Source organism: Nomascus leucogenys, chromosome 24, assembly GCF_006542625.1.
Source record: "Nomascus leucogenys isolate Asia chromosome 24, Asia_NLE_v1, whole genome shotgun sequence".
In the NCBI taxonomy this organism is placed as follows: domain Eukaryota; kingdom Metazoa; phylum Chordata; class Mammalia; order Primates; family Hylobatidae; genus Nomascus; species Nomascus leucogenys.
This window is the reverse complement of record NC_044404.1, coordinates 22,714,793-22,727,143: the sequence shown is the minus strand read 5'-3', so window position 1 is coordinate 22,727,143 and position 12,351 is coordinate 22,714,793. Positions and strand designations below refer to the sequence as shown.

The 12,351-nt window shown below is 51.7% G+C and overlaps 1 protein-coding gene across 1 annotated transcript; it reads right to left on the bottom strand.

Moving 5' to 3' along the window:
* Positions 1 to 3,512: 3,512 nt before the first annotated feature.
* C1QB (complement C1q B chain) lies at positions 3,513 to 11,675 on the bottom strand. Its single transcript, XM_003271583.4, has 3 exons — positions 11,575 to 11,675; positions 5,503 to 5,706; positions 3,513 to 4,333 (listed from the first exon to the last, which is right to left on the bottom strand). The coding sequence occupies exons 2-3, from the start codon at positions 5,687 to 5,689 to the stop codon at positions 3,759 to 3,761; spliced, it is 762 nt and encodes a 253-aa protein (XP_003271631.1). The 5' UTR covers positions 5,690 to 5,706; positions 11,575 to 11,675; the 3' UTR covers positions 3,513 to 3,758.
* Between the last annotated feature and the right edge of the window lie 676 nt (positions 11,676 to 12,351).

Sequence of the window (12,351 nt, the reverse complement as noted above, 5' to 3'; positions counted from 1 at the left end):
GCAATAGTACCTGCCCACCACGGATTAAATGAGGTAAGACTTATAAAGAACAAAGCCTGAAACAAAGAAGGGGCTGCCTGTAGTCTGGCCACAGTGCACAGGCCTTCAACACATGGATTAAATAGACCTGGATCGAAATCCCAGATCCTCTGCGTGACATGGGCAAATAACATCCCTCCCTGAGTCTCAATATTATTATCTACAGAATGGGAGCAATATAATGAGGGCAGTGGTTCTCAACAGGTCGTCTCCAAAACAGAAGCAACAGGCCGGGCGAGGTGGTTCATGCCTGTAATTCCAGCACTTTGGGAGATCGAGGCAGGAGGAATACTTGAGCCCAGGAGTTTGAGACCAGCCTGGGCAATATGGCAAGACCCCATCTCTATTTAAAAAAAAAAAAAGCAAATCCAGAAGCAACAGCACCCTATGGGAACTGTTAGAAAATGCAAATTCTAGTAAGCCCTTCTTGTGCCTGTGATGCTTGCTGAAGTTTGAGAGGCGCTGGATTAGAATGATCTACTCAGCTGACTGGGTGAGGAGTATCCTGATTCCAAGCAGGGGCAATTGCATCCTCTCTCCTGGGAAATGGGGATTGGAGATGTTAGGCTCTGTGTCACTTCTATGAAAGACAGGGGCTGACTTGGTGGTCCAGACGTCATTTGGGGACATCCACTTGCCTTCACAGTTGAGAGGGCAGTTCTGCAGAGAGAGATGCAGAGAAGAGAGGTCTCAGAGTAATATCACAGTCCGGGTCTGGGGGCACCCAGGCCTCGACCCTGTGTCCGAGACTGAGCAGCTCCCCTGCTCCTGGGTTCTTCTGATTACTCCCTTTTTTCTCCTAAGTTGGTTTGAAGGGGCTTCTGTCACTTGCGAGTAAAAGGGCTCTGGCATGTTGAGGGATGTGGGTCAGGATCAAGGGGGTGCATGAGGGTCAAGGGTCATAAGCCTGAGGAGAACCACTTCCCTTCCTTTCCCTGCCCAACTGCTAGCCCAGGAAGATTTGAGTCCCACTCCCTCTAAGAAGGGGACCAAGGGGAAAAGGAAGGTGTCTGGGCAGTGATAAAACAGGTGAGCTACCAGGACTCATCTCAGATCACCTCTGGGTTCCCACACTGTTCTTGGTCCAGGTTCTTGTAATGAAACTTCACCCATCTCCCCAGAGAGCTGTAGGGGCAACCCTATCCCGACTGGTTTGAAAAGAGCCATGATAAAGGTGAAGGCTGAACGCAGTGGCTCACACCCATAATCCCAGCACCTTGGGAGGCTGAGGCAAGTGGACTGCTTGAGCCCAGGAGTTCAAGACCAGCCTGGGCAAGATGGCGAAACCCCACCTCTACAAAAAAATGCAAAAATTAGCTGAGTGTGGTGGTGCACACCTGTAGTCCTAGCTACTTGAGAGGCTGAAGTGGGAGGATTGCTTGGGCCGTGGAGATCGAGGCTGCAGTGAGCCATGATCACGTCACTGCACTCCAGCCTGGGCAATAGAGCAAGACCCTGCCTCAAAAATAAATATAAATAAATAAATGTGAAGAGTTGAGATGCATGCACATCTGTGTAGAGCAAAGGATGCTGGACTGTGATGGCCATGGCTAGACACACAGTCAGATCCTGGATTTCTGGTGGGTCTGGAAGCTCCTGGGAGGGCCAAACAAGGGTACTGTTATGAGTGTCCTGACTGGGGGTTCTGGTGGAGGACAGGAGGCAGGGCCAGGGTTTATGGGTCAGGGGTCAGGGGAGGGTTGGTCCTGCAGAAGAGCCAGGCATCCTGACGGCAGCTCCCGAAACAAGCAGGCAGGAGTGTGGAGCTCTGACTTCTCAGACAAGCCCAGCTCCGCCTGGGTCTGTGCAGCAAGATAGGGTGCTCGGTGCATGCTCGCCACTAGCAGCCAGCTCTGCCTCTGGGTGCAGTGCAGCCTAGCATGGATGGACCCAACTGCAGAGGCTCGAGAATGGGAACTCCTGAGGTCAGATGGGTTCAGGTGAGAGGTCATGGGGCTGCAGAGGGGTGTTGCTGCAGAAGGGGTTTCAACATATGTGGGTGGCAAGGAGGTGATGAACTTTGAGGCAAACAGGAGCAGGCTCCAAACCTGGCTGTGTAGCTGTCAGCTGTGTGACCCTGGGCAAATTGCTTGCCCTCTCTGAGTTTTATATTTTTGTCGTGTAGCCACATGAGGATGATACTATGTTCCTCCTAGAGGTTGTGGTTGGGGATTCAATGAGCTGATGTGCACAAAGTACTAGACACACAGCAATTCAACTGTGGTGTGACCATTACTATCATAACCACTAGTATTAGAGTCAAAGGCCAGGCAGTTTGCATTGAAAGGGCTGAGCAGCAGAAATAAGGGCCAGCACCTGGAGAAAAGATTCTAGGTCTCGGTTGGACAGCCTGGGGTTAGGGCAGGTCATCAAGGCCAGGCCCCAGGCCCAGGAGATAGGGCAGAAGCTGCACCCAGTGAATGGAGTCCTGAGAGACAGGCCAGCCAAACAGGAGGCTGGACTGGTTGACACAGATGGGAATATCTTAAATCCCTCCCATCTCAGGTCAGGATTGGTTGAAGGTCTTGATGGTGGGGCTAGTAGGAGAGGCTGAGGAGAGCAGGTGCAGAGCTGGGCGGGACTCTGGAGTCCTAGTCCTGTGGTCTCAGCCAATCAGGCAATGAATCTTTACTGAGTGGCTGCTGTCCATCATGGGTTCTGTGCTGGCTCAGAGATGAGCAGGGTGCAGAGCTACAGCCTAGCTGGGGAGACAGGGTGAGGAGCCAAATGCTGGGCTGTGCATGCTCCGGGGTTAGAGGAGGCCAGAGGAGTGAGCGTGCGAGAGCTAGGGTGTTCCTGCTTCAGGGAGGAGGTGTGGCTTGAATGAGGATGGGTAGATGGGCAGAGTGGAAGACTTCTAGGTAGGGGAACAGCGTGAGGAAGGGCACTGAAGTGGGCTTGTTTAGAAGACAGAAAGGCCCAATAGAGTGAGGCTGGAAGGCCAGGTTCATGGGCTGGGACTGTATCTGGTGGGCAGTGGGGAGCCACTGAAGGTTTTTGAGCAAGGGAGTGACATTTGCTCTAACTGGATGGCTGAGCTTGTGCTAGGCTGGGAAGATACTGGGAGGAAGGGCATGTGGGGAGAATAAAAGAGGGAAAGGTTCCTGCTCCAAGGTCAGTTAAAGCCTTGGAGGAGGACCCCTTGATAGGGGTAATGGGAAGGGACAAGCACAGAACCCCTTTAGGGGCTGGCCTAGACATGTTGCCTTTAAAAAAGGTCTCAGGCCATCAATGGGCAGGCCTGCCCTTGAATCCCAGACCTGCTGTGAGATTGTGGACAATCCCTTCATCCCTTCTGATCCTCAGTTTGCTCTTCTGTAAGCTGAGCACGATGCGCCCTCTCTCCCAGGAGGAGTGTGAGGATTAATGAGAGAATCAGGAAAAGGTGTAGGCTACTGCTGGGAGCATAGTTGGTGTTGGACCCCTGCCTCCCACTGTGGCTGGCACAGAGCAGCACACGGACAGAGACTTCTTTCATTCACGGTTCATTCATTCATGTAACCAACACTTCTGAGCATGGCACTTCTGGTGTGCCAGGTGCTGGGACACAGAGTTGAATTAGACCACTGTCCCTTGGCCTTGAAGAGTTTATTTACTCATTCACTCAGCAGCATTCACCAAGCCCTACTCTGTGCATTGGCTGGGCAAGGGGTGGTGTTGGGGGTAGAGTGAGCGTTGCTGGCAGGGGGAGCTGGGGTGGGTGTGAAGCAGCCCACAGGTCAGGCCTCCACATCTGGAAAGAGCAGGAACCCGGAAAAGATGCTGTTGGCACCCTCCATGCCCAGTAGTGAGTTCCTGTCGGTGGCCTGCAGGAAGACGTTCTCCCCCTGCTCCAGCTTGAGGACCATGCCACCGGTGGTGACCTGGAAGGTGTTGTAGGCGTAGTCACAGAAGGTGACCACCTTCTGTGCACGCTCCCGGCCACGCATGAGGTTCACGCACAGGTTCCCTCGAGAGCTGGCGTGGTAGGTGAAGTAGTAGAGGCCGGGCACCTTGCAGGTGAACTTGCCGCTGCGGGGCTCATAATTGTTGTTCATGTTGGTGATCACGTGGTCGAAGCGGATGGTCTGCTCCCGGCGCAGGGGAATGTTGATGGTTCTTGTGGCAGAGAAGGCGATTTTCTGGGTGGCCTTGTAGTCTCCCGATTCACCTTTGGGGCCTGGGGCTCCAGGGGCCCCTGGGCCACCTTTAGGGCCCATGGGACCCTTGGGGCCGACTTTTCCTGGATTCCCAGGAATCCCTGGGTCTCCCTTCTCTCCGAACTCACCATGGTCTCCAGCCAGCCCTGGAAGCCCTGGAAAAGCAGAGGCCGAAGAAATGAGATCATTGAGACCAAAAGAAGGAGGCCTGTGCTGGGACCTCGGGCAGGGCCCTGCCTCTCTCTGAGCCTCAGCCTCCCATCTGTAAAACAAAGGAGGCAGTGTCAGGCAGGGGCTCTGGGTCTCCCTCCAGCCCAGCTTCCTGAGTCTGTGATATGCTTGACCTTCATGGGGGCTGTTGCCCGTGGGGAGGGGAATGGCTCCTTGCTGAGGAAGGTGCTAGGCCGGCCCTCCTCCCCAGCTTCTGTGGGGGTCCTTGTTCAGGCTAGAGCAGGGATAATGAGTGCTGTCCCCCTCTATCCCTCAGCCCTGGCAGACATCCCTAATCAACCACGGCCTTCACTCTTGCTGCTCCTGGAAATAGACTTCAGACTCCTTCTCACTCCACCCCCCAAGCAGCCACTACCCCTTGGTTTGGCACAACACAAGATAAAACCGATTTTCCAGTAGAGTGGCAGAGAATAGGGCCTGAGAAGATGGGATCTGGGGACAGAGAGCTGTGCTTTGCGTGTCACATCTGCCATTAGTAGTGGTGTCACCTTGACTGAGTCACATTTCCTGAGGCTCAGCCTCCTCATCCGTCAAATGCGGGTGAAGATATTTTGTGGGATTGTGAGGATTAGATGAGATTATGTGAGGAGAGTGACTGGCACAGAGGGTTGCTCTATAACCGTAGGTTAAATGAATGAATAAACCAAATTTTACAGAGGAGTTTTCACAGTGGGGAGTCTCATTTGAACCCCATGACAACCCCACAAAAGTACCATTGCCCCCATCTTACAGGTGAGGAAATAGCAATTCAGAGAGAAGTCACTTGCCCAGGAGGTAAGTTTAAACACAGGACTCTGTGGCCACAGCGGCACTCTCTCTCCACCTGAATTTAATGGTAGGAGATCTGTGGTCTGGTCTTAGCCTCAACATTTACTGGGCTACCTTGAGTAAGTCAGTAGATTTTCTAGATGCTAGTTTTCCTCTCTGTAAGACGGGAATCAGAATTCCCTCCTTGCAAAGTTACTGCAAGGGTTCAGCAAGCTGCTGGATTTTCCAGTGCTTTTGCAGTCTCAAAGGTAGGCAACTGTGACTTGGGAGGCAGGAGATGGGAAACTGGTCAGTATTACCAGTGTGCCGCTAAATCCCATGGTACCTTTCTCTCCTTTTATCCCTGGGGTCCCAGGTGGGCCATCGGGGCCAGGTGTCCCAGGGATACCCGGGATGCCAGGGATGGCTGGGGGCCTGCTGCAGCTGAGCTGGGCCCGGGAGATATCGATTAGGCCCAGGAGCAGGAGCAACATTAGTACCGGGATGCTGCCCCATGGGATCTTCATCATCATACTGTGTCAGACGCCTCCTGTGGAAGAGAAGACAATGTGAGAGGTTACCACCATGGTGATCCTATCATCCATCCATCCATCTCTCTATTCCTCCATCTGCATCCATCCATCCATCTATCCAGCCATCCATCCATCCATCTCTCTATCCTCCATCTGCATCCATCCATCCATCTATCCATCCATCCATTCATCCATCTCTCTATCCCTCCATCTGCATCCATCCATCCATCCATCCATCCATCTCTCTATCCCTCCATCCCTGCATCCATCCATCCATCCATCCATCCATCTCTCTATCCTCCATCCTTGCATCAGTTCATCCATCCGTCCGTCCCTCTGTCCATCCCTGCATCCATCCATCCATCCCCCGTCCATCCATCTATCCATCCCTCCTTCCATCCATCCATCCTTCTGCCCCTGCATCCCTCCATCCCTCTGTCCATCTATCCATCCATCCATTCATCTATCCATCCCTCTATTCCTCCATCTGTCCCTCCATCCATCCATTCCTCCATCCACAGTTCACTGATTGTCCCCTATCTACCAGACCCTGTGCAAGGTGCTGGGGATTCAGTGAAGAACAGGACAAATACAGTCCCTGCCCTCATGGTCTTGTGCCCCTAGTGGGGACAGATATAAACAGGTAGATATAAACGGGTCAGCATACAAGTAAATAGAAATAGTGATAGACTGTGATTGGTACTCTGAAAGAAAGGGAAGGATGCCGGGAGGCAGAGTAACTGGGCTGGAGGTGGGAGGTGGCAGGTTTTGTGAGGGAAGTCCTCCCACCAGGAAAGTCTCCAAGGGGAAGCCACTCTTGGAAGTGATGATTAGGCTGAGACCTGAAGGTCCAGAAAAGGTGGGGGCAAGAATGTTCCAGGAGGACAGAGAGTACAGAGAAGGCCCAGAGGCAGGACAGAGGCTAGGATGTTGAGGATCAGCAGGAGGCCAGTATGGCAGAGGGGAGCGAGGGTTCAAGTGACAGGAAGCAAGACTGGAGAGGCAACCAGGCTCCTATGAGTTTGGGGTTTTATTCCCCCAAAGCTCTTCTTCAGTAGAGCTTCTGAATTCAGGGTATGATGCTGCTTATGAACGGGCCACCTTGCATGCTTAGAGCATCCCTGCATTTACTGTGATTCCTACACCAAAGGGGACACTGAGGCTCAGGGAGTCCAAGTCGCTTGCTCGGAGTCATACAGGAAGGAATGAAGCCGATGTCCGTGCCAGCATACCAGGCTGTTTCTGCTGGTAGAATATTCTCAGAGCTGTGACTCTGGCAAGAGGGCAGTGATGGCCCCTTTTTAATCCCAAAGAACTAGGAAGAAGCTGGTGGGCTGTCTCAAACTGGTCAGCATGGCCAGTGTTCCATGCCATTAGCTCTCAGGACAGAGTGGCCTTAAAGTTCATCTAGTTTAACCCTTAGCCTATATATTTTTAACTGAGGCAACATTCCTACAACATAAAATTAACCAATTTAAAGCAAGCATTTTAGTGGTATTGAATACATTCACAGTCTTGTGCAACCCTCACTTCCATCTAGTTCCAAGACTTTTCATCACCCCAAAATAAAACTCTATGCCCGTTAAGCAGCTTCTTCTCAGTCCTCCTTCCCCCAGCCCCTGACAACCATGAATCTGCTTTCTGTCCCTATGGATTTACCTATTCCTATTATTTCATATAAATGGAATTATACAACGTGTGACCTTTTGTGTCTGACTTATTTCATTTAGGGTGATGTTTCAAGGTTCACCCATGTTTCTATGTTGTAGCATGTATCAGTACTTCATTCCTTTTTATAGCTGAATAATACTCCATTGTATGGATACATGTGATATTGCAAAGTATATATTTGGTCTTCTACCTCTTTCCTGGCAGACAACTCCTAAAACCCTTAGAATTTCCAAAGTGAGGTATTTTTGTATGCTCATGATTGATTGATGGCTGCCAGCCCCTAGGTAGCTTCAGGATGGGGCTCGTCACCAGGAAGACCAAGGCAGGCTTAGAGGGTCTACTCTCAGCCCCAACCCCCAACCTCTGGGGAGGGGAGTGGGGCTGAAGGTTAAATTGATTACCAATGGTCAATGGCTTAATCAATCGTGCCTACATAATAAAGCCTCCATAAAAATCCCAAAGAACTAGGTTTAGAGAGCTTCCAAATAGCTGAACACGAGGAGGTTCCTCGGGGGGGCAGCGTGCCCAGAGACCTGGGCATGACAGTGGCACGCCTCTTCTCTCATACCTCACCCTGAGCATCTCCTCATCTGTATCCTTTATAGTATTCTTTATAATAAACGGGTAAACGCGTTTCCCTGACTTCTGTGGGCCACTCTAGCAAAGAAACCAAACCCAAGGAAGGGGTTGTGAGAACCCCCACTTGAAGCTAATTGGTCAGAAGTTCTGGGGGCCTGGGCTTGCAACTGGTGTCTGAGGGGGAGCAGTCTTGTGGGACTGAGCTCTCAGCCTGTGGGGTCTGATGCTATTTCTAGACAGTGTCAGAACGGAGTGGAAAGACACCCAGCAGATTTGATTGCTTGCTTGGTGTGTGGGGAGAAACCTCCCACATTCGGTCACAGAAGTCTTCTGTGTTGATCGTTGTGGTGTGAGAGCAGAGGAAAATACCGTTTGTGTCTTTCCACTTATAGACCATATTACAATTTGGTTTTGGGGTTTTTGGTTTTTTTTGAGATGGGGGTCTCACTGTGTTGCCCAGGCTGGTCTTGAACTCTGGAGCTCAAGCGATCCTCCTGCCTCAGCCTCCCGAGTAGCTGGGATTACAGGCACGCACTGTCTCGCTTGGCTATTTGTTTATCCACTCATCATTGGTGGACATTTGGGAATTTTCCACCTTTTGGCTATTGTGAAGAGTGCTGCTATGAACATTTGTGAACAAGGATTTGAGTATCTTTTTGATTCTTTGGGGTTTATACCTAGGAGAGGAATTACCGCTTATGGCAATTCCATATTTAAGTTCCCGAGGACCCTTCAGCCTATTCTTAAGTTTCCTCAATGACACCTCTGCCAAGGTCCCCCGTGCGGTGCCTCATTGCACTCCCCTGCTGCACAAATGTTGTGTTCACTCAGCCCTAAGAACTAATCACAGCACTAGCTGCACATCGCATTATTTCCTTGGAAGAGTCAAGCTGAACTTTCTCAGCAGAGTGTGAGGAAATGACATCTCTGCCAAGGGCTCTTCCATCCATGGTTTGCACCACTTCAGTGATGGGCAGCTCATTACCTCTTGAGGCAGCCCATTCCACCTTTGCCCAGATCCAAATTTTTTTTCATCATTCGAAGCTTGGGTCAAAGCCTTCTTCCTCCAGGAAACCTTTCCTCAGAGGCTGAACTGTATCCTCTCTTAAAATGGGGGAGCAGAGTGGTCTCTGCCCACCTCCCAGAGTGGCCACAGGGACCCAGGTGAGACCATGGATGGGAAAGAGTCACAAAGCCCTGAGCCCCAAGCTCTCGTTGGGACTTGTGGCTGCTACGGCTATTGCTGGTGTTCTCTGATCCTCACAACACCTGGGGAAGTGGGTTGTGATGAATTTCCCGTCTTGCAGATGAGGAAACTGAGGATCAGAACTTAGAAAGCAACCTACCCAAAAATCACCCAGCAAACTATTTAACAGCAGGTTTGTGGCCAAATTCCTACCCTCTCTGCCTCATGCTGGCTGTACCAACCCCAGAGTCTGGCATGCGGAGGGCTCCCTGGGGCCAGACAAAGCCTACTGATATTTGGCTCCTATGCTCTGCAAACCAGCCTCAGCCCCTCAGCCTAGTCCTGATCAATTTCTTGCTGAAAGCCCTGAGTTATGCCAGACACTGTGCACCAAGGAAAGGAAGCTGTAAAGATGAGTGTGGCCAGGGAATGCTGGTGACAGCTTTAGGTTCTGTCAGGCTCCATGCTCTGAAGACAGGGTGGCTCAGGGGCATGGTCCTTCTTATCCATGAATAAGCATCAGCTCTCACTCTTGCTCTTGCTAAAGGTTTTACAAAATGGCAATTTAACAACTTTAATAAGTTGGGTACTTATGGGTCAGGCTCTGAGCCAGATGGTTTACATGCCATTATCCCATGTAATTTGATACTCAGCCCCTGAGAATGCACTCTTGCTTTTTCATTTTACAGATGAGGAAGCGGGATCAGAGAGGGCAAGCACCTTGATAAAAGTCACACAGCTCCTGTGTGGCTGGGAGTCAAACCCACATCCACTGGATCTTAAAACTCAATGTTATGTTAAGAGGCCACTGTACCTGGTGTAAAAACATAAACTTTGAAGGCAGACAGCCTGATAAAAGGACTAATGCATGGGACACGCCAAGAGTAGTGGTAGGCACATGGTCAGTGTTCGGTGAAAGTGGCTTTTTACCACCACGATGATTGCTGCTCTTGTTAGGCAGCACACATTCACCTGGTGGCGGGAGCCTGCAGTGTCACAAGGAAAGCGACACTCAGCGTTCACATAAGGTCTCTACTGCTTCTTAGCTAAGGGACTTGGGAAATCACTCCTTCTCTCTGGCCACAGTTTACCCTCCTATAAAGTGGGGATAATGCTACTGTCTCCCTCATAGGGTATGTGCGAGGACATGAGTTACAGGTTCCAACAGAACCTGGCATGTTGAAAATGCTTAATGAATATTAGCTATTTTATTATGATCACTGTCATCCAAGAATTCCTGAGTGGTCGAACAGAAGGGAAGATGGTTGGAGAAGTAAAAAAAAGACAATCCTTTTGAAAGGCTGGGCTTGCAGAGAGGGGCTCTGTCAGTTAGAGGCAGCCAGGGGTGGAGAGCTGCGACCAGCTGGTGGGGGGAGCGGGTGGGGAGCAGGGTACTGACAGGACTTAGGCTTCCTGGGGAAGCCAGGGGCAGGGGGAGTGGGAAAGTGCTGGTTCTAGCCCATTTCAAAAGCCACCGAGTTTCAGCCTTGGGTTAGGGCTTACAACTCATCTGGTTTAACTGCCTCCTGCCTGTGCCAGCCCATCATCATCGCCAGCCTGGTTTCTCCTGTCTTCCCCCCAGGCTCTGACCTTTCCATCTCCTTCGGTCCAGCAGTCCCCTTCCCCAGCGTGGAGTCAGGCCCACTTGACTTTAAAGCCCCATCTGCTACCGGCTGCATAACCTCAGGCAAGTGCCTTAACCTCTCTGAGCCTCTTGGCAATGCTGATTTCAACCTGACAGGGCTGCCAGAAGGATGACAGGAGAAGGCGCTTAGAAGAAATAAGGTCCCCCACTGCCCCGTGCAGTGCCACATCCCACTCCCCTGCTGCACAAACATTGCCCTCACTCAGTACTAGCTGAGAACTCATCGTAACTCTACCTGCACGTCCCCTTATTTCTTTGGAAGAGTCAAGCTGAGCTTTCTCAGCAGAGTATGAGGAAATAAGCAAGGTGTCGGGGAAATGCTGGGCTGGGCAGGAGTGACTGGGTTATAATCCCACTCCTGCCTCTGGTTTACTGATAAATTTTGAGCCAGGGCATGCGCTAAGCTTTTGTAAGCTTGATCTCCTGTAGGGCACAGCAGTGCTGAGAGGTTCTGTTCTCCATAGGAGGGCCGGGCTGCGAGAGGTTTGGGGACTTGCCCAAGATAACCAACACATAAGATGCAGAGCCGGACTCAGCTCAAGTGTCTGCGATGCCAAAGCTCCTATGTGCCAGGCTCCCGCTTTAGGGGGCCTGTCCATCAGCTAGGCCCTGGGTAGCAGCAGACTCACCAACTCACCCCAGAGAGCTGGGTCCCATAGGTCTGGGATTGGGCCCAGCTACCTGCACTGTTAAACAGCCCAGCTGGCTCCAAGGCAGGCAACGCAAAGCTCACACTTACGGAATCACCACTTTCTGCCATATTGGCCCTGCCAGCCTCCCCCAGGTGCCAAGCCCCGTCCTCACCTGGGAAGCTGGTGTCCTGTGAGGCCGCTGGGCTGAGCAGCAGCGGGACCAGGAGCCGAGAGCCTACTGCCCTCGGTCCGAAGCGGAAGTTCCCTTCCACAGAGGCGGGAAGGGCTTTCTCCTGACGGTCCCCTCCCATGGCCCAGCAGGCTGGCCCCTTTCCCGTCCCCCCACTGTCCCCCCACCCTGCTGCCCTCAGGCAGTTTCAGGTCCTATTTCTGCAACCCACCGGATTTACTGTAAATGAGATGGGTGGGTGGCAAGTTTGGTTTTGCCGACTCAGCAGCTGTGCGGCGAACACGCCGTCCTGGGGGAACATCCACAGCTCACCCTCCCAGGCTCTCTGACCTCGTGATCTTCTACACTGGGCAGGGGTGTTCCTCAGTGAGCATCACGTGGCTGGCCTGCTGCCTGAGCGCTGGCTTAGAGTCAGAGACTTTGATTCCAATCCCGTCTCTGCCACTTGCCAGTTTACCTGTTCTCGGTCAAGGGAGCCCCAATTTTCTCTGCTATAGGATGGGACCATAATTGTACCTGCTCTACAGATACGTATCTCACAGGCCACTGAGAGGATAATGGAGAAAATGATGGGGGAGGAAGTGTCTGGGGGTAAACTGTAAAGGGCTATGCACGTGTTCATTGTTAATATCACTTCATGTCCCAGGCTTCCCCTTTCTGGGCTCATCTCTTCTGCTTCCTTCCCATTCTGTGCCCCTGCTCTTTCCCTGTTCCCAGAAAATAATCTCATAATGAATTTTAAATGTGTTCATTATTTAT

Excerpts from the sequence above, each read along its gene's own strand:
- C1QB (XM_003271583.4), bottom strand. The coding sequence starts at position 5,689 with ATGATGATGAAGATCCCATGGGGCAGCATCCCGGTACTAATGTTGCTC. Across the intron at positions 4,334-5,502 it reads AGGGATAAAAGGAGAGAAAG|GGCTTCCAGGGCTGGCTGGA; the intron begins GTACCATGGGAT and ends CTGCTTTTCCAG.